Source organism: Gavia stellata, chromosome 14, assembly GCF_030936135.1.
Source record: "Gavia stellata isolate bGavSte3 chromosome 14, bGavSte3.hap2, whole genome shotgun sequence".
In the NCBI taxonomy this organism is placed as follows: domain Eukaryota; kingdom Metazoa; phylum Chordata; class Aves; order Gaviiformes; family Gaviidae; genus Gavia; species Gavia stellata.
This window is the reverse complement of record NC_082607.1, coordinates 222879-244335: the sequence shown is the minus strand read 5'-3', so window position 1 is coordinate 244335 and position 21457 is coordinate 222879. Positions and strand designations below refer to the sequence as shown.

The window sequence follows — 21457 nt, the reverse complement described above, 5'->3', positions numbered from 1 at the left end:
CTACAGATTGCTGATTAAATTTCTGAAGGTACTGGGATGCCTAAGGATCTTGCAGCTTACTGCCCTTCTCATGGGTTGTTGCCTTATGCACCCAACCACCATTTAAGACTAGCACAATATTACAAGCTTCAGACTACTTAACATGAACAAGTCATATGTCATTAAAGCACAAAAAATGCCAACTGTAACAGTCAGACTTGGCAAAAAATGGCAGGTTTACATGAAGCTTACAGTAAAATTTCATCCACTGCTATGCTGAATTCCACATCTCAGTGTTATTAAGGGAAATTTCAGTTTCTACCTATAATAAAAGTAAATTAAAAGCCAACTGCAGAGGGAAGACAGGCTTCTCTGTAAGCAGCCAGTGACAAAAGGAAAAGGGGCTGGATACTCCAACCTCAATTAATGGGCTCAACCACTGAGTTCAGCTTGGCAGAGACATCAAGAACTGTAGTCTGGAAGCACAGGAAGAAGCTCCGCTTACTAGCTTCAGTAACAAGTATTTTTTCCGGCCTGTTCCCTTATCCCCACCACCACCCCTGTTGCAGAAGGAAAGAGGAGATCATACATCTAGTGTGCTATGAAACACAGATCACTGGGCTCTAGACCAAAACACAAGGAACTGGCAGCATCCTCCAGATTCCACTGGAAAGTGCATATTGCTGCTGGCTGACCTAGAGATCACAAAAGTGATCAAGTCCTCAAGCAAGTCCATAACAACCAGATTCATGTGCAGAGCCCTGTAGCCATATATGCAATATACTGCTCTACCCTAAGTATACCACATGTATTAGTAAGTTGACTTAAAAAAACCGAACTTCCTTCATTTAAAAATCAAGTGGCAAGTAGGGCTAAACCTCATAGGATAGGCAAGTAGGATAAAACCTCATACTTAGGTCAGCATTTGAACTAAAAATGATAAAAGAGCAAACCACTTGAATTGCAGCATGATTATCATATACTAGCAAGTTGGCTGAATGAGAAACTGAAAAAAAGCTGGGAGAAGGTACTACCAGCTGACATCCCAGAAAGACAGACAGTTCTGTTGGCTCTGATGCCCTCTGAAGCCGTGGAAGGTGTTGAGCTGCGCCCTGCTCCGCTGCAGCACAGGCTGGTCTGCAGGTGGGGAAGAGACAGCTGCTGCAGCACAACTTCACTGCACAGCCCTGTTCTCACATGAGCACGAGCAAGCCTGGTCAGGGAAGCAATCAGGCTAAATCTAACTAGATTTGTGCTCACATGGTCTTATTCCCTCCCTCTGAAGCAGCACAGCAGCAAGCCAGCTTAGATTCAGAAACCACTGTGGAGCCACACCTTAGTGAAGTCACATTAGAGCTGTGTCCGCTCTCCACCTCCACTGGTTGCTCTTTGCCCCCAGCAAGGCAAGGTGGTCTATGTGGGCAGCAAGCTGCAGCTTTCACCCAGCTTCAGGAGCTAAGCTGCTGAAGACAGCAAGAGGAAAAAGCTGCCCCAGGAAGTGAGCCACAGCAACAGCAGGCAAGACTGAGAAAGTTCACAGCTTTGAAGAGCCTGCTTGCAGAAACTGAACTGAGAAAGGGTGGAGGAGGGAGCGCTCGAGTTGCAGGAAGCCAGACACAGCCCGTGACACAAGTGTGCATCTGACACTCATCTCACTTCAGCAGGAGACACAGAGGGGGTGTTGCCAGTGCAGAAAGCGCTCTGCCCCTAACTCTCAGCAAAACTCACTTTTATAGCACTGATTTACTAACACAGGGCAGGGGGGAAGCTGGTTACAGCACATTGGTCATTAAAAAGCTACGCTGCAGGTTACCCGCTCTTCTAGCACTTGGTGACTAATATGGAAGTTTTTAGAAGTACCTCTGCCCCATGTGGAGCTTGGAAAAGCACAGAATTTCTGCTTTACCTAACAAAGGGCTTCAAAATAAGTTGATTCCTTGTCCACTCTAACAGCTTTTTCTATACAAGTTTTCTGACAGGGTTTATAGCAGGCCTTGTATCCAGTGGTTGAAAGAGCCGATCCCTCTTTTTGAAAAGGGTAAGGAGAAGAGATTGGCTGAGGTGGCTCTAAAAATCTGGTACAAAACATAATACTAAAGCAGTCAGTTTCAAAAAGGAAACCAACTGATTTGTCCTAATATAAAACCTGTCATACTGCAGTGTCAGAGCCCCAAAGATGTATTTGTTTGGCTGTTAACGCAAGAGACTATTTTGAGATTAATTTGTACTGCTCATCTCCCAGCGATAAGGAAAATAAAATTCTTCCATGCAGCCAGTGGTAAACAGTAATGTTCCCATGAAAAAAAAAAATCAGTTTCCTTGGAGACACTTGCTGCCATTGAAAAGGTAATGCCTACAGAGTAGAGCAACACAGCAGTATTTTGTTGATTTTCTGGTTCTCAAGGCCAAGTGTGAGAAGCCACAACTACCTTTGTGTTGGAAGTCCCCCTTTGCTGAACAATACCTAGCATTCAGAGGGGCCTGAGGGGATCCTCCTTGCGGGACATGTCCACCAGTCCAGAGATCAGTTACTCATATCTAGTCAGGGAGCCTACTTCAAGCACCCTTATATAAACTCGGGCTTCTTTTTTTCCCCCCCTCAAGTGGTGGAGAGTCAGATTTATTACCCCCAATGACAGCCTCTCAGAAAAATGAGGTCTGCTTCAAACCACATCCACAGAGCTCACAAGAGGGCTCCAAAAACGCGTATTCCTTATACAAAGGGGCTGATGTTTGCAGTTGCCTTACTTTTGGGGCAGGGTGGGTGAGTGAAGGCCTCTACTTTCCAGTTTTCTGCTAGCCAATGTTTCAAAGGTCCAGAGCTGTCTTTTTCCATTAGTACTAGTGAGCACACACTAGCAATGCAAGAATGCAGAGCCACACAAAGCCAGGGCTATGCCAGTGCTTCTTAATAGGTTGGACAACCTGGCATTTTAGAACTCTCGAGGCATCATCATTTACCCAATTTAATTAGTGATCTGATTTGGGCAGGCAACTTTTTCAGGAATAAAAGTTCTACTTTGTAAGAAGATTACTACAAATTTATTCATTCAAACAATAAAAAAAGACAGGGAATTCCCCTACCCCCTACACAGCATGGCTTCCAAAATTATTAATGACATGCTTCCAAGTTAAAGCTAGTTGAATATAATTCCTTCCTTTTCAACTAAGCAGATAGTAAGTAGTCACATCCTACCAGTGGTGTTTCAACACCGTGGCTGGTAGCAGCTTGCCACACTGTCCAGAGGGCAAGCAAGTTTCGGTTTGACAAAAGGAGTTGCAAGATGAGTACTAAGCCAGTAAAAGAAGCCATGGGTGGATCCCCACATTTACAGTCAAGTCCAGATACATGTATGCCACTTATTACACAACTTACTCACAATGTTGTGCAATGGATTGATTCCTCTATTTTTACCCTTTCCTTTCTCATAAATAGATTCCTCATGCACCTCCCTTTGCTTTCCTGTAGCTGTTCCAAGCCATTAACATTGCCATTCGCTAGATCTTTAGAGCTAGTTTGAAGAGGCCCTTAGAATAACTATTTTTGTACCTGTTGTTTGAGCTACTTAGAGAGAATGTCCTTTACTAGTCAAAACCCAGAAGGAGTTTTAAAAAAAATCATGGGGAAAAACCCTGAGCCCTTTTTCACAATGTCTGGATCAGGAATTAAAACTCAAAGCAAAGTCTAGCCATATGCAATTGCCATCGTTCAATTTCTACACTCCAGGTAGCTTTGGGTTTTGTTTTGGGGTTTCTTTGTTTTGCAAACACCCATTTCTTTTGTGCCTGTTAGAAGGTGCTATTCTCTGGAGAAGTAGTATATGCCTATTACGGCCCCTACACCCTAATAGTAGCGTTGGCAGTTGTATTTCACCTGTCTGAGCTTAACCACATCCCCAGCTAAAGCTCTTCAAGGCAGTTGGCAGGGCAGTGGGCATGTTTGAAATGCCAAAAGTGGTACGGGTGACGTTCCTCCCCGCTACTGTGTGCCCCTCCTAGGCAATCCTAGTCACAGGTTACAGACAAGTATGTTGTGCCCCCCCCCCAACTGTACACTGCACATTAGTGTTATGATCCTGGCTGCCCCTGCAGTGACTGAACCAGCAAAACAGTTCCAGCACTCCCCACCATCAGGGGAAGCATTTCAGGTTTTCTGAGAAGACTTAGAGGGCAGCTTTTCCACCCCTAAACTTGCCTTAGTCTAGTTCTTTTGTCCTAAGCTTCATTCCAAAGGCAGGGATTTCCCAGTACCATTTAACAGCTGCAAAGACCCAGTTCAGGGGTTAAGCAGACAAGCCTGGTAGCCAAGATGCATTTCCAGACAGCCAATAAGCTTTACAAACCTAGCATCCAGTGGATGTCTGCCAAAATTACAAGCAGCTATTTTGCTGGAAGGGGCTCAAAACAAGATCAAGACAGGATGCTAACAAGACAAGTGTGAGCTGCATAGAGGCACCACATGTACGGCAAGTACTTGAGGTTCATGAGCTAATAGACTAAATACTTATTCCCTATGTAAATGTCTCTAAATTCACCTATAGTTAAGAACTGTTTTAGAGGCAAGTTGGAATTGAGGGCAAATAAAAAATTGCTATGCTCACACACTCTGCTCATCATTCAAGAGACTTTGCACAGGGAAGACAGCATGAAGATAACTGCTGTGACTGAGCCCTTCCTTCCAAAGGACTCTCCCATTTGGATGAACAGGTCAGAAGTGCGCTTATCTGTTTCACATGCTTCTCTGTTCATCAACCAAGAGACACCTAGCATTCCAGCTCACTGATAATGAGAGGGGCAGCTGGACACAGGGCTGCCTGTTTCAGACATCCAAAGCACTGCCTGGGTGTGGCACATCAAGTTCTTGGCCAGCTCACAGCACTCACTGAATATCTGAACAATAGCCAGACTTCTAGGAGCTAGAACACAGCCTTACTGTGGGATCTGACTGCCCAGACTATGAGCCATCCCTCCAAATTTAACTGCAGGCACAGTCAAGTGAGAGGTAAAGCTGTTTCATCATCCTGTGATTTTCAGTTTTATCATTTCCAGCAAGCTAGACAAATCCTGCAACTTTTTTGGTACAGGGTCTCATTTAGGCTGGCTGCCTTTTCTTATCTATTTAGGTCACGATTCCCTAAAATGCAGGGTTTCCCTGAAACGGCTCAGTTCTACACTTTTTTAACATTCAGTTTCCCCACCCACATTTGTTTCCCTTGCCACCAATCTATTTAAGGTTTTAAATAGCTCTGTTGGGACTGTACATAGTTTATAAGAGACCAGCTTGTGATTGCTGAAGTACCTTTTGTTATTTTAAGCTCCATCTTGTTCAAGCACTTGATCTTTCCTAATATAGAGCAGAGTAGCTACAACACCAGGATACACAGAACCCTGTGTCCCAAAAGGCTCCCAAACGGGCACAAAGCTGCCAGGGGAGCAGCAGAGAGCAGTGCCAGCACACGCGGGGTGTGGTCCCACCACCACAGCAAACCATCCCAAATGGCCTGCACCCGCCCGCTGCCTTCTTTGGGTTCATATTATCACTCCAGGACTACGCCACAAGCAGGACCAGAGAATGAATCAGGCTGAGAATAACTCATCTGTTGTTTTCTCCAGCAGAACCATTTCGTTAGTCCCATTCAGCACATTTACACAGGGGCACTGATACTGGCACAGATTACAGGAAGAGGGAAGAGTAAGATGGCTTTTAGGGTACAATTGGACAACACAGGCAAAACTATTGAACCACTTCTTACTCCTGGCTCCCAGGCACTCCTGCTTTATCCTTTCCAGTAGCTCTGATACACAACCCCTTGGGTGAGATTTATCCCTCACCAAGCCACATGTGCACATGCCATTAACCCAGTTTTCTGCTGAGTTAGCAGAACAAAACTGATGCACTATTCAGTTGGACTATCTGAAGCAGTGCAAGGCAGGAACACACAGATGAGAGCAAAACTTTACAGTGACAGCACACCATCAAAGCTCTCAACCATTCAAACAAGTTGATCTAGTTCATTAAAGGCTGCAATTAAATGCACACTCTCAAGTTCACACTCATACACCTCTTGAAATACATTGTTTGAAATCAGACTATTTGAAAAGAATGCCTGATAAACTTCAGTTATCACTTGCAACCTAGATGCATGTATGAAAAAGTTGCTAAGTGTCCAGGAATCCCAGTGGTCAAGTAAGATCTATTAACATGTCTTCCTTTTAAATACAGGTCCATCACATAGCACCCTTACAATGCATGGAATTAAGGGTAGATGATAGTTGGACATTCTATACATCAGACAGACACCACGAGACCAAGCAGTCAAAAACCAGCCATAATAGAAGGTATCACTTAGACTGTTTCAGGTGCAAAAATAAACAACATTCTGCATCATGTAGCCTTTCACAGAAGGCCTGACTAAACTGAAGAAAAAAACACAAAATATTTTTTTAATGTAAGAAAACACTTAATTACCCCTTCTACTCCAGAGTATTTCTTCTTTAATCTTTCAGGGTGTTCTCACAAAGTCTATTAAAAAAAGTTACAAATTACATTCAGGTAGCTGTATGTGGTGGACCTGAGTTAAAAGCTGTAGCTGTCTCTATGGTTTTACAGAGAGACAGAGTCACAATTTAAAAAACAGAATAAAGCCTTAGACTTCCAGTGACTGCTACAGAGCCAAGCTAGTCCCACTTTGCGACAGGGCTGCATGTTCTGAAACAGTGCTATAAGCATTGCTAAGAAGCAACTATCAAATGCATCAGTAACATACTGCCTCAGGACTCTCGCAGCTTAACATCGCCTTCTGGCCTATGCTAGCTTTGTATGGGGACAGTGTTTTTAGAATACTGCCTGGACATAACCAGAGACACCCTGCACAGATCAACTGTACCAGCAAACACAACAGATGAGATAGCTGTACTCACCAGTAACTGGGCTTATATGAAGTGTTCCTTAAAAAAGGGTTTGCTTTTGATAGTTGTTAAACATTATACTTGACTAGCTCTTTCACTTTCTCCATGCCTCTGCGCTCCAGAGGATGATGTTAAGAACGTCAAGGCACCTACACAGTACTTCACAAGCTCTAGTACTTTCCAAGTTATCTTTGTCAAAAACTATTGTCCCACTGTTACAAAAACGAGACCCTGAACCATCCAATCTAACTTAGAAAATGATCCAACTTTGAAATTGGCCTTGCTCTGAGCATGGGGTTGGACCAGATGACTTCTGGGGTCCTCTCTCAGCTTAACTTTTTCAATAATTCTACAAGACCGCAGAGGCTGTTGGGGAGGTACCCTGCATTAGCTTAAACATTTATAATGCTCATGGCAGAAAATGACCTGTTTTATCAAGCGGGCAGGAGCTATTTCCTTACATGATTTGCAGTTTCAATATTTAGATCCTTTAAACCTCCCCTACAGAGATGTTAGGGACTTTCTTTATGCAGCCAAACATACAGATAAGCCAAACTATTAGTGGTCTTCCTGAAGCTGGAAGTCAAAACTGAAAACCACAACTGAGCAGTAGAAAGAGAAATAGCCAGATGCTGAGTACATCTCCTGTGTAAGTCAACATACATGCAAATATAACTTACAAAAGCAAACAGTAAAACTCATTAGACTAACCAGATGCAGGGAGTCTGCTGTGACGGGTGCACTCGCACTAAGGATTCACAATTATAAAGCATTTTACTGGAAAGTCCTCTGTGCCAAACTTTTCTAAGACCAAAGCATTTACACATGTCCATTAGCAAAGAGATAAGGAAAAACTTTAAAGGACAGAGTAACGCAGTGCACAGTCCTTCGCACAGATACAAAGGGAAGAGTGACATAACATGCATCCCCCCCTCCAAACTGAGGGAACCAGTTATGATGCAGTGAAATCTTAAATTTTAAATACCTTAAAGTAATTTGAGGGGTTCTATATAAAAAGAAGAGACACGGACCGACCAGCTTTTTTTGCAGTATGAATGAAAGACACTTTCAAAGCTTAGCTATGGGAGAAGTGACTGGTCACCTCCTCTGACTAAGCTGCATTTGGTGCTTAGTGGCAGAAGAGACTTTGCACAGAGGTGAACAAGTACAGAGCAAGCAGCAGAGCCTATATATTAAATTTGTCAGAACTGAAGCAGCAAAGGAGAAGCAGGACAACCTTCTATCAGATTTCTACTTGATTATTTAGCATTTCTCAGAACAAACACTAAGATAGCACCGTATTTCCTGTATATGATGCTGAAGCAAGTATTGTTCAAGACATCTCATTTTCAGTTGATTGCTCTGATCTTTTGGTGATTTGGAAGTTACTTAGTCCTTCTATTTGCTCTATCTTTTGATCGAGAGATTCAAGACCGACACTACAGTGATATGTTCTTACAGCTGAAGATGCTGACATGTATGCTCATTCAAAAAAGATCTGTACCCTATTCTGTTGGGTGTGCAAAGTGGTATTCAAACTGAGCATAATACATTGCATTGCAGCTTGTAGTCAACCTTCAACTTGAGATGTTAGTAACAAACCACAGAGCAAGATAAAGCAAAAAAAACCCAAACAGCTACAGGGTTTTTGAGCTTTAACTCACTTCTGCATGTATGGCTGTCACAACACCCTAGGTATACATTGTGCCCATCAGTGCAGAAGACGTTTGGTGTCTATAGATTTCACATAGCCTGAAACATTTGCAGCAGCAAGTTATTAAAAGAAGAGTAAGAAAATTCTGAGTCTTCAGGAACTTACTGCTTCCCAGTTTGTCACAGCTGAGTCAGAATACCATCAGTTTGAGGTGCAATTTAGTGTTTTAAGCCAAAAAAGACTATGTCAGCAGGCAGTAAACACTTTTTGAACATCAAGTTCAGGTAACAGAGGCTCCTTGCTTGCTTTTTGGAGTAAAGGACTAATGTTATAGCAGCAAGGAAAGCATGTCATCTCAGTATTCCAGGAAAGAGAAAGTTACAGTCCAGCTCCCATAACAAAGGCAGCACAATGGAGCTGCAGGCTGGAGGACTAAGACACATTGCTTATTCAAGTATTTTCTTGGTTTAGCAATAAAGTGTTTTATGGTGCTGAACAAGACGACTCTCAAAGCTCACCACCTTCCCAACCATGGACTCAGAGCTTTCAGGCATTTTAAGTAATACTAGCCTTTTCTGACACCATTATTCAAGCTACTAGTAACCTTACAGTTTTTGAGGCAGCTCACAAAATGAGCAGTCATGTAACAGTTCATTCATACAGCAGCTTCTGGTTCGCTACAAGCTTGTGCATTTTGCCTAGAACATAATCTTTTTACTGCTCTCTGCTCCTTATATTTCACCAACACAAACAAATTGACATGTTGAGTGCTCCTTGGTGAAAAATACAGATACTGCAACAAAAGTCCAGTTGCTCACACAGCACGTTTTCAGAAATAGACGAAAGGTTTCTCAGCTTGAGGTAAGCTCAGACCCTGATTTTTCAGTGAGGATAACTGTAGCCACAGAGCACTGAATACAGCCAGACACTGGATCCAATATATCTCAGCTAAAGTTCTCATTATCTATCCAATAAAACAAATTAAGTGAACCAGTCCACTTTTTCAAAAGTGATTTTAAGTTTCCTTAGTATATAGATATATATGTAGAGGCAAATAAAATAATCAGATCTTGGCAAAATAGTTACTGATGCTTAAGCTTTTGATCTCATCTCACAGAGCACAGAGTTATCTTAACACTTGGTATGTAACATACAGTAGTTACAAACGGTAAACTATAAAAGCAACACCCTTCTTACACATGCTGTGCAGTGTCTCCATTAATGAATGCTGTCAAACAAAACTTAGTGGAACATATGAATATAATGAGTAATATAATCTAGTATCATCCCTAAAGGACAACTTTGGTTTTTCTTAAAACAAAAAACCACCACAAAACACACAAAAAACCCCACACACACCAAATCAAACTGTGTCATGATTTTGCACATCGTTATTGCTCAGCCACTGAGTATTCTATTGTCTCAGCTGCACTATAAGCTACAATACTAGCAAGTTTCTTTCAACTCATCCAGCTTTCCAGGCAATTTTGCTTTCTTGACATAGTTACTAGAAGATCTGTTTTAGTGGTCAGATATTAACTAGATTAACCAAGTAGTTGGGTGCTACTGAAAGGCATTTAAAGGACAATGCAACCACCAGGCACAGTCAACATGGGTTCACAAACAGAGCATCCTAACTAATTTGATATCCTTCTACGATAAGGTCACCCACCTAATGGATGAAGGGAAGACAGTGGATGTAGTTTTTCATGGATTTTAGTAACGATTTTAATACTGTCCCTCACAGCATCCTTCTGGACCAGTTGTCCAACTGCAAGATGAGCAGGTTCACAGTATGCTGAGTGAAGAACTGGCTGGATGGCAGAGCTCAAAGGCCTGCAGTGAATGTGGCTACATCTGGCTGGTGACCAGTCACCACTGGTGTTCTTCAGGACTCAATCCTAGGATCACTTCTGTTCAATATTTTTATCAATGATCTGAATGCAGGAGTCAAATGCACCATTAGCAAGTTTAGTGACAATACCAAACTGGGAGATGCCGTTGGCTCTCAAGAGAGCCAAGAGGCCTTGCAGAGGGATCTAGATAGACTGGAGCATTCGGCAATCAACAACAGCATGAAATTTAACAAGCATAAATGACGATTCTGCACCTGAGATGGAGTAAGGCTGCACACAAGTCTAAATTGGGAGAGGAGTGGCTGGAGAGCAGCCCTGCAGAAAGGGATCTGGGAGGGCTGGTTGGCAGCAGGCTCAATAGGAGTCAGCAGCATGCCCCGGCAGCCAAGAATACAAGCCACATCCCAGGGTGCATTAAACACAGCATAACCAGATGGTCAAGAGAGGGAATTATCCCACTGTACTGAGCTTTGGTGCAGCCTCACCTGAAGTACTGTGTGTGGTTCTGGGCCCCACCATTTAAGGATGTGAAGGTGCTTGAACGTGTCCAGAGGAGGGCAAAGCTGGTGACAGGGCTGGAAGGCATGTCCTGTGAGGAGTGGCTGAGGACCCTGGGTGTGTCTCCTTTGGAGAGAAGGAGGCTGAGGGGCGACCTCATTGCTCTCTGCAGCTTCTTGAGGACAGGACGTGGAGAGGGAGGCGCTGAGCTCTTCTCCCTGGGATCCAGGGACAGGACGCCTGGGAATGGTTCAAAGCTGCATCCATCAAGGGAGGATCAGACTTGACATGAGGAAACATTTCGTTACCCAGAGGGTGGTCAAACCCTGGAACAGGCTTCCTGGAGTGGTGGTCGATGCCCCATGGCTGTCAGTGTTTAAGTGGCATTTGGACAATGCCCTTAATAACAGGCTTCAACTTTTGGTCAGCCCTGAAGTGGTCAGGCAGTTGGACAAGATGATCGTTGCAGCTCCCTTCCAACTGAACTATTCTATTCTAAGTAGAGGTTGTGATGGACAGTCCTATCTATTTCTTTTAGAGCCCAACAAAAAGATAAAAACACTATTTGTATATCATAGGCACGTTGAATAGAAAGTAGTTTCATTAGAGGACAAAATATCTCCAAAGTTACAAGCTCTTACCCATCCTAAGACAGAAAAACACTATCTTCTTCGCAGGAAGCTACAGAAACCAAGTTCCCTAAGAACCTTTAACTTTCTAGTTTCCACCTTTAGAAAACTACTCTAACAACCTTGAAGTTGTATGTTCAAGACACAATATGAAAGCAAGAAGAAACTCGCCAAGAAAATAAGCGAGCATATCTGAAACTATATCCACGCCTCCAATATCCAACATGTTGGCAGATGAAAATTCTTGTTTAAAACAAGAAGGGAAGGATGAGAGTGGAAGTTTTCTTTTAGCTTAAGTTCCATTTAGAACATCATCATACAATTGAAATAAATATTAAGCACATTTATTATTACCCTGTTATGAAAAATTTTGATTTGCTGACCCTTTCTTGACCAATGGTCAGCATTACTTTGCCAAACCAAAAAAGAAGAAAGGTATCTGGAACACCAGTTCTTAGTCAGTTTTCCTGCACAGATACACCATTGGTCAACTTCTGCAAGAACTACTTCTTGCACTCAGGCAGGAAGCATTTCAAAAGATGTCTATACAAAGACTTCTATGCCATATGCCTTTTGCTAACTTGCATATGAACAGGTCAACCATTCATTGAACTATCTGCTTAATGGATCAGTAAGTAAACCCTTACTTTTAATACATATGTACAAATCCCTCCTTCTCTATCATTTCTAACTGGTACTCCAAGGTTGCCAGTGAGTTGTCATGCTAATAGGACTAATAGGATTATTTTCATATAAGAGGATGTATTGGACCACAAAGTATTGTATGGGTTTTGTATCACCACTTTTTTATTGGGCAACTTGATATTGCTTGAATTTGTCAGCAGTGGAACTGCCTTACTTCCTTACAGAGTGCCTTCAGAACCATTTGCTGCTATTCCGCAAATCCCGTGGATTAAAATTATTTTAGGATTATACAAAGTTCTGGATTTTAATAGAGAAAAAAACCACAAAACCAGAACCCTCTTATCCATCCAGCAGCCAGCCTGAAAAGACATTTAGTGTATTGAGAAAATAGATACTTTTTTTAATTCACTATTCCAGAATAGCATATTCAGAGGGTGAAAAAAATATACCTTATTCTTCTTAGAGATATTAGGAACAAAAAGCCACACCTCTAGGGGGTGGGGGGGATGTTGAGAGCCATGACACTTCACTCTAATAATTTGGCTGGCAGCTCATGTTTTGCACTGTGACCAAGCTCAGACTTAATACCGGAGAGTCAAGTTCAGTACAGTTTAAAAGCTATGGCAAGGAAAAATTTAGCCCAGAATTCCATGCTTTATTAGCCTGTGTGATTAAGTGATTGATCAGACTGCGATGGCACATTTTTTCCTGTACTTAATCACTTCCCCACCAGAACTAGTCTCCCAATACAGAGAAAAAAAAATGTAGTGACTCATAAGGGCTTACTAAGAAGAAGAGGACGAATCAGTGAAATAGAGATGTACAAGAGTGGCTCATGGCTGCAGGAAGTCATCAGTTTTGCTTTAAAAATAAGATACCTGGAGAACATAGGAAGGCATACAATTGCAGAACAGCAGTTCTCCAATATGCTGCACACAAGATTCTCCGACATTGACTTAATCCCCCCCCCAAAAAAAAGAAAAACCCAACAAAACAAAACCAAGGTTTTACAGTATTCACACTCCAGTACAGTGAAGTCTGTTCTCCTGAGTAGCCTTCCCCTATGAAAAAAACAAGTTGATCAATAGTGCTAGAAACTTGCAAGAAAGTATAGATCAGTCTGGACTGCACATACCATGCCATCCTTATTCACTACTTCAGTTATCCTCTTTATGATCTCTTCTGAGACTTCATTTTTTTCTACACAGAGTCACTGCTGGCAGAGAAATGAGTCTGTCTCTTCCGCCTCCTAGTCCGTCATCTCATTCTTGCCTAATTGCATGTCTCTCTACAGAGCAGATGAGATTTGGAGCTTTTTCATTCATTCCTCCTTTAGGGGCATCCTGTGCCTCTGTCTGCAGCTATTCGTCAACCAGCAATGGCCAAAGGACAAGAAACCTAGCATGGCCAAATAAATGCTCCTATTTCTTAGCCTGAGAACGTGATACGAACTGAACATCATTCCTTCATCCGAAGTTTTGTACTTTTGAATAGGTTCTACAGAACAACTATAGCTTCAGAGATGTTCCAACAACTAGGAAGAAGCATTTTGCAGGAATCATACCACTGAAAACCTCTTCAAAGAGCGTTTTCTCCCCATTTAATACAAGTTCAACAAGCTGCTATACAAAGGCCAGGAATTTTTGACTGCCCCAGTACTCCTCTGGAGGATCACACATTCATACAAGTGAAGATACCCTTTCATAGCTGCACAGGAAGGAAGCAGCACTAGACCACCCACCTATGTATCCACAGTTGCTGCAGCCATAATTGTCTCTTGTCAATATTAAGGCCAAACCTCTGCAATTTCAGGTTTTAAACCTCTGAACAGGCACAGCTGATCCTGTGGTTTTAGAACCACCAAGCCTGTGGTGAGGCAGTAACTGTCTCTTCCTACATCCCTGCCAAGTATTTGCTGCACAATCTTTTAAACATTACAGTAAGAGTCAGCATTAGCTACTGGAGTCAGAAGGGTGGGTGTTATGCCCACAACTTCCAAAACACTTGAATGCTCCACCTAGAAACAGCCACAGAAGTGTCACAAAGAGGTTTGCCTTCCCTGAATCTAGAGACTTCAGCCTGCTTTAGAAGTTTCAGATGGGATAAAAACAAGCTCCTTTGATGCAGTATTACTGGCTGCACTATGCAAATGCCTGCTGCTCCCAAACACCCCCAGGGAAAAGCAAGCAAATAACTGGCTGCTCACTAGTGCTCTTAATTTACATCAGTTAATTGCCCTGGATTATTCCTGGGCAGAGAGGGATTTCCTCTTTTCCAACAGTGTGTCTGCAACAGCAGAGAGACTCCTCACAGGAGGAGTCTAGTATAATAGAGACTCTAGTATAATCATTTAGTAATCATTTAGCAGACGGACAAACAAGACACAACACAAGGAGTTAGCGTTGAGATCTTGGAACTCTTCTTCAAGCAGACCCCACTGTAGTCCTCAGAACAGCGATTAAGCACAGATAACAGCTTTATTGTGCAAATCCAGGGAGGCCCTCACGCTGCACGGAAGGGGAAAAAAAAAAGAAAAAAGTCAGCCAAATAAGGTGGTTTGAGCTGCACCCAGCCAGGAAAGAGTCCAGGAGATGACGTAGCTAGAGGAAGCTTTTAGTCAGTTTCCTTTATAACCTGGAGCAGGGCCAGAGCTACCTCTTCCAGAGCAATCTCTCTGTGAAAAGTGGCAGCTGACCAGCAAGGACACGCAGAGCCCAGCAACTCAGGAAGGGTCCTGTTCCCCCTGCACACCCAGCTTCACAAGAAGCAAAGACAGAAGGTATTTGAATCGTTCGGTTTCAGTTCATCAGCTGTCTTTCATGTAGCTACCTAGGGACTTCAGTGAGCTCTGTGCAGGAGGATTTCACTTCAGACCAGACATCATACACAAAACAACTGAAACGAGTTTCCTCTAGAGGCAGTGATGCCATTTCCTGTCAAAAAAAGGAGTCCATATTAAGACATCTTATGAACTATCCTCACGAGAAAAGCAAGAACTGTAATTAACCTTCAGGGGTGATTAATCAGATGAGGCAGAGTCACCCCAAGGAAAGTGCTGCAACCAAAAAAGGTACTGCCTGTAAATGTTAAGGGGACAGGATATTTGCAAGTGAGTGACGACCAACCCCTGATAGAATCATAGAATGGTTTGTGTTGGAAGGGACCTTAAAGATACTAGGCACTTTTTTCCCCATAGGTCTCTTACAGCAGAAGCAGATCTAAAGCTTTCCTTGGACTCCTTTTATTGTGTGCACCTCACCAACCTGCTTTTTGTTCATCTGCCTCAAGCAACAAATCAAGAGGTCAAAAACAAAAAGAAAGGACTCAACATGTTTAATCTTCTAGAACATCTGGTATGATAAGTACTCTTAGGCCTAACAGTGTCACATTAAAGTTTTAAGAACTGGATCATGACTACCAATTCAGATCAAGCACTCAGAGTAGTTCTTCTTCACTACAGTCTGGAGCCTCTATAACTGATGTTTTCCGCACAACACTGCCAGTTAGGTGCAAGGCTTGCCATAAGAAGGGGAAGCAAGATTTTACCAGTACGTAAAAAACCAAAGTGAACGCTAGTTTATCAATGGTATTCTTTAAACTTCCTGTTTAACTTTAATGTAGAAGGCCCAGAAGTACCAAACAGAAGCTTTTGCTCACTATCAGGCTTAACTGCTTCATCTGCACAACAGGTAAAACCTTGCTATTCTGGCAGAATCCAGGAATCAAGCTGATGAATACAATACAAGCTAGGGCATAAAGGCCTTTCCTGGTTTGTAAAATCCCATGGTAGGTATAAAAGCTACAGATAATTCATTGTACACCAGTCCAGTAGTTTACCTGGTTCCACTGTACACTCAGCATGTTTTAGCTATTCTTGCTTCTGAAGTACAAAGTCATCTGAAACTCACCAACAGGGGCAACAGACTTCTGTATAAAGGTCTTTGAGAGCTCTCAAACACACCTTTTTACAGCAACTTCATGTATCCAATAGTATTAGAAGAAAGGTACAATGGATTGAGTTTGCCTAACAAGCTAGCACCCATGTCACACCAAAGCCTGTCTAACTTTGACCAGCGCTGCCAAGCTTCCCAAGTTATACTGAGCAAGGAAGAGGAGGAGATGTAACACCAAAGGGTTGGTCCTCAGATAAGACAGAAGGCATCTGGAATGCTTCTAGTGTTCCTTCATAGCACAACAGGATCCAAACCCAGGGCACCAAAAGAAAAATGTCCACCCATTACAAGTCATGGTTTCCATCACTGTCCACCCTTCCCCCCCAGTTTCAGGACCTCTAGCAAATTCCACAAGAAAAAAAAAAGGATCACCTAAGCAAGTGCAACATTCTGCTCATAGCTGCCATCTTGTTGCAGCATTTGGTAGCAAGTACTTAGCTACACATCAAGAAACTAATTATCTAGAGGATTCTCCTGATACCTAGCACAGTCTCCCAGTTACCTTTCTTCTAACCAGACCTATGCAGTTCCAAAGAACAAAGAGAGATATGCTTCAAGGACCTTTGGAGTCCAACTGGGAATTAGGACCATCAACTTAAGCTACAGACAGGGTCCCTGAAGGCCCTAATGGCTATTGCTACACTGAGTTTTACAAAGTATTAAGGGAAAAGGCAACAGCAGAAAAGACTTTTTAAAAAAAATCTTAAATAGCATCATAGAGCTGAGACCTATGAATCTTACTATTCTTTTGTGCTGAAGACTTCATGCTTGTCCAAGTTGATTTTCTCTGCAGTAACACTTTGCCCTAGAAACCTGGAGACTTATGTTCTGAACATTGAGAGAAACATTTGGTTCTGCTAATACAGTAAGAGGAGTCCAAACTTTATTACACCTTAGTTTGAAGCTTTCTGTATTCACGAGATTAGCTCTGATTAAACTCGTTTCTCTACAATGAGTAAAGACTATGTTACCTAAAGCAGAACTGCTCAAGCCTAGCGATAGGACTTTTGAACGCACACCTCATACACAACAGATGCTCACGTTTCAAGCTCAGTGGCCTATCCATTCATATAGCCACAAAGTAAGCACATCCATAGGCAAAATAGTTAACGAATCCCGATATAGAAATGTTGCTTTTTTTAATGGCTAAAAATAGAGTAAAGTATCAGCCCATTAAACGGGCACGACTGGTACCAAAAAGGTCGCTTTCCCTCCCAGTCCTCTAACTAAGACAGTTTTTGTAATACTAAAGTTCAAGTGAATAACTATGGGGCTTGGACTAGCCATCAACACGACAGTTCATTCACTTCTATCAGTATTTGGAATTGAGTGTGACTTCCAGCTCTGCCCAGCCTGAAATGACTCAGTGCACTAGTCGGTAAGCATGACATCAGGGCCTACTCACAGCCAATGAACAGACTTCTCACAACTGGGGAGATACTTTTCAGAGCTTGACAACGGCTTGCAAGAGCCATTTCAGCACTCAACTACTTCCACCCCTCCGCAATACAAAGCGTGGGGAGAATTACATGCTCTCTTTGGTGTGCGCTTTAACTGTTTACATTCTGCAAACTTTTCAGAACAAAAAAAAAATTTAAACCAGAGTTGGCTGCTTAACTGTAAGATCACTCTAGATAAAACAATGAAGCTTTCCTGTGGAGAGCATGGCAGGATCAGCAGGCCGATCCACGATGGACTTTCTACGCAGCCTACAAGGCCCCCAGCAACCAAACGTCCCAGCTGTGCGGACATTACACTTCACAACAGCAAATCACGTGCCACTAGCTCAAAGGTTACCAGAGTTAATCCCGGATTCCTCTTAATAGTGCACCAAAGCATAGTGCCACTTGTAGCAAGTCTCATGTAATGAAATGGCCATCTCTAGCTAGATGCGTTAACATTTAGCCTAGCTTAACCAGGAGTAGGGACTCAGAACTCAACAGGTTTTGCTGCTCAAGCCACACAGCAGCATATTCTGTAAGCTTGGGGAGATGAATGATAAGAGCTACCAAACACTTTAGACACAAATGTTTTTCCTGCCCGGCCAGAACTGCTCCCTGGAACATTTCCTCCATCTGTCTTCTTCACAATGGATTTATTTTTGTGATGAAGCCCACATATAGCTACATCTGACTGCTCAAGTTTCACCCACATTTGACCTCGACTGAGGAAAGTCACTTGCATTTTACTGTTTTGTTAATTAAGTAGCTATTAACAAATCTTAAGCTAGCACACTAGTAGTCATGTTGCTTTCACATGAAGAACTGATTACACAGTTATGCCAGCATATCCTGTTCCTGCAAACCGCAGCTCAAGAAATAAAGTTCAAAATATTATTTCAGTTGGGTCTGCAACTAGGGCAGATGGGGCAGGAAATCAAAGGCCGATACAGCAGGAGGCCTGCAGCTCTGCACCTCAACAGGCCCGAACATTTGAACCGCTTTCTGCGGTATCTGCAGCGCGCAATATAGTGTCAGAGCAAAGCACTCACATTTCTTTATCTGTTCCAGTTTTTAAAAGCTACAAAAGCAGAACTGCTCTGTCAGAACCAGAAAGCAGCAGACCAAGAACACGAACCCAGCCTAGGGTGTGTCTGCAGGCACAGCTGCCCTAAGCACCTTATGGCGAGTGCAGTGTCATAACATTCAGACTCAGCCTGTTAGTGGGAACCCTGCCCCATTAAGCGTCTCTGCAACACGTTCAGGATTTCTTGGCTGATTCACACTAAAAGAAGTCTCTCACCACAACTGTGAACTCTCTGGCTAAAAGCTCTCAACTGCGTTTCATGCAGAAGTCCCTAACCTGAGCTACTTCTGTTAATCTTACTGAACTTGTTGCCTGTACTTTTTTTTTTTTAGGAAGTAAATTTTCACTAATCATTGCTGATGTTTGAAGAAGGGCCTTTCTAAAGCTTCAGAAAATACTGTCTTAACCTTTAAGTGGCTTGAGTTTGATATCCTTTAAGATGTTGATGTTTAAAAAAAAAATCCAGCTATTGTCTCAGAGAGCTGGCATTTAAGACAGCAGTAAAAGCAGAAGTCAGTCAAACAGACGTTTAATATCTACTTCAAAGTAATAAAATTAAGCTATCTGTAAAAAAAAAAATCAGGGTGGATTCTATTTCAGCTTCCACTTGCATAGGGGTGGGTTTTTGTTTAGGGTTTTTTTTTTTTTCTTCTCTCGTTTATGTAAACCACAGACTTTTAGCTTAAGCATTAGATGTTCTTAGGCAGTTTCAGATCACTCCCAGTGAGGAAACATCCAGAGCCTTCCAGCCTGCTCCTTCCTGTTTTATCAATGAAGGGCTAGGACCAATTCTTCTACTCCAACCAGGAGAAATTAAATGGAAAAAACCCATGCTCCTCATTAGTCACCAAACTCCTGCTGCGAGGAGAGTCAAGTACAGACTTGACCAGACTTTCTGAAGTACTAAGATCTCTCCAGCCAAGAAATACTTCGAGTCAAGCTGGGACAAGGCTCCCTAGCAACCCAAGCTGACTAATTACAGGTTGTGAAAACCCCAACTTCTCCTCTTCACACAGCACATGAGAGGCGGCCATAGAATTAATTAATTCCCCATCAGGCTCTAGAAAGCTTCATCCAGCACGCCTCCCCAGCCGGGCGCACCCGAGTCCCGGGGCGCACACGCGTGCGGGCGCGGAGGGCGGCAGGCACCGCGCCACCCGGCGTTTTGCAGAGGAGGGGCGGCCTCCGCCGGGCGCTGCCCCGCCGCGCCGTTAGCCAGCCAGCCCGCCCGGGCGGGCAGCCGCGGCCCAGGCGGGGCCCCGGCCCGGCAGCCGCCCCGCGCCCGGCCCGGCCCCTCGGGCGGCGGTGCCGCGGCGGGGCAGGGAGCGGCCAAGGAGGGAAGCACAAGATGGAGGGACGGGCGGCTCCGCTCCCCTCCCGCCCACGGCCCGACCCGCGCCGCACTCCCCAGGACTCCCTCTCTCCCTCCGGGGCAGCCGCCGGCGCCGCCCCGGCCCCGCCGCCGGCCGCAGCCACTGCCAGGCGGGGCGCAGGCGAGCCCAGGCGGGAAGAGCCCCCCCGGGCCGGCGGACAGCCGGGGCGCCGCCGTCCCCTCCCGCCGCCAGGCCCGGGCGCCGCCACACCCGCCCAGCCCCGCGCACCCGCCTCCGGCGCCAGCCCCGCTCGGCCGCCGCCGAGAGCCGCCCCGGCGGCGGGGCCCCCCACTCCGCTCCGAACCGGTGGCACCCACCGTTTTCGGCATCTTCGCGGCAGACTAGGCACGGCAGGTCGCTCCTCCTGCGCCGGTGGGGCTCTCCGCGGGCTCCGCGCTGCTTCTAACGGGACGCCGCGCCGCGCCTCTTCGGCCGCCCGCCCCGGCGCAAGCCCCGCCCCGCCCGGGCCCGCCCCCCGGCCAGGCCCCGGCCCCGGCCCCGCTCCCGGCCGCCCTCGGTCGGGGCTGGAGCTGCGGCGCCCCCGCCCCGGCCTCCTGAGCAGGGCGCGGCCGGGGCCGGCCCGGCAGCCGGGCCCGGCCATGCGGCGCAGGGAGGTCGGGCCTGGCGTCGCCGCCGAGACTCCGGGAGGCCTCGCCCCGGGGCGAGGGCGAAGCGTTTGTGGCCCCCCCCGCCCGTCGGAGCGGTCCCCTGCGAGGCGGGCTGGGGAGGGAGCGGCTTTGGAGGCAGCGGCAGACCCCGCCAGGGCGAAAGCCGGCGGGCTTCCAGCGCCCCCGAAACTGGGTGCCGAGAAAGCCCTGAACGCTGGCGTTTATTTGCATATCAGGTGTCGCTGGGACTTCTGGTCCTTGCTAAAAGCATTATTTAAAAAAATAACGCTATTTTGTGGGCGATTGCACTGTTCAAAGAAAGACCACAGTGCTGACGTGATGGATCCTTTTGTCTCTCATTCGGTCTCCGTCATGCCCGCTCGGGGTGCAGCTCAGGGCTGGTGCTCGGTCAACAGTCTCCTCAGCCCTTGGTGCGTTCAGTGAGCGTGCTGTCACGTCCAAGGTTTTCATAGCCGTCTGTTTAAGTACGAAGCACACATCCCGCTCCAGGTGCTTCAAAAGCACAAGGGGCTGTGGCTCCCTGAAGCCGGGCAGGCAAACCACTTCTTGTCTTCAAGCCTTCTCGGAGCCACCACCGTAATCACATGGTATAAATGAGCAATCGAATTCATGGATGAAAATAGTTCGAGGACCAGCTGCAGACCACTCGCCACAGCTTCCCGTGCCATCCGTGTTTTGGAACCGCTGAGGGAGGGAATCGAGGTCCAGCATTTTCATGGGGATTTAAAGAAGCCATCTCTTCTCATCTGGGACTTTGGACGTAACTGTCAAACAGTGACCCAAGTCCTGTTTTCTCCCAGAAAAAA

At 44.9% G+C, this 21457-nt stretch overlaps 1 protein-coding gene across 1 annotated transcript in view; it reads right to left on the bottom strand.

Moving 5' to 3' along the window:
• Nucleotides 1-20426, bottom strand: part of MSN (moesin) — a 45693-nt gene extending 25267 nt beyond the window's left edge. The window contains exon 1 of the mRNA XM_059824245.1: nt 20340-20426. Within this exon, the coding sequence (XP_059680228.1) occupies nt 20340-20351 (12 nt within the window). The 5' untranslated portion in view covers nt 20352-20426. The remainder of the gene's footprint in view (nt 1-20339) is intronic.
• Between the last annotated feature and the right edge of the window lie 1031 nt (nt 20427-21457).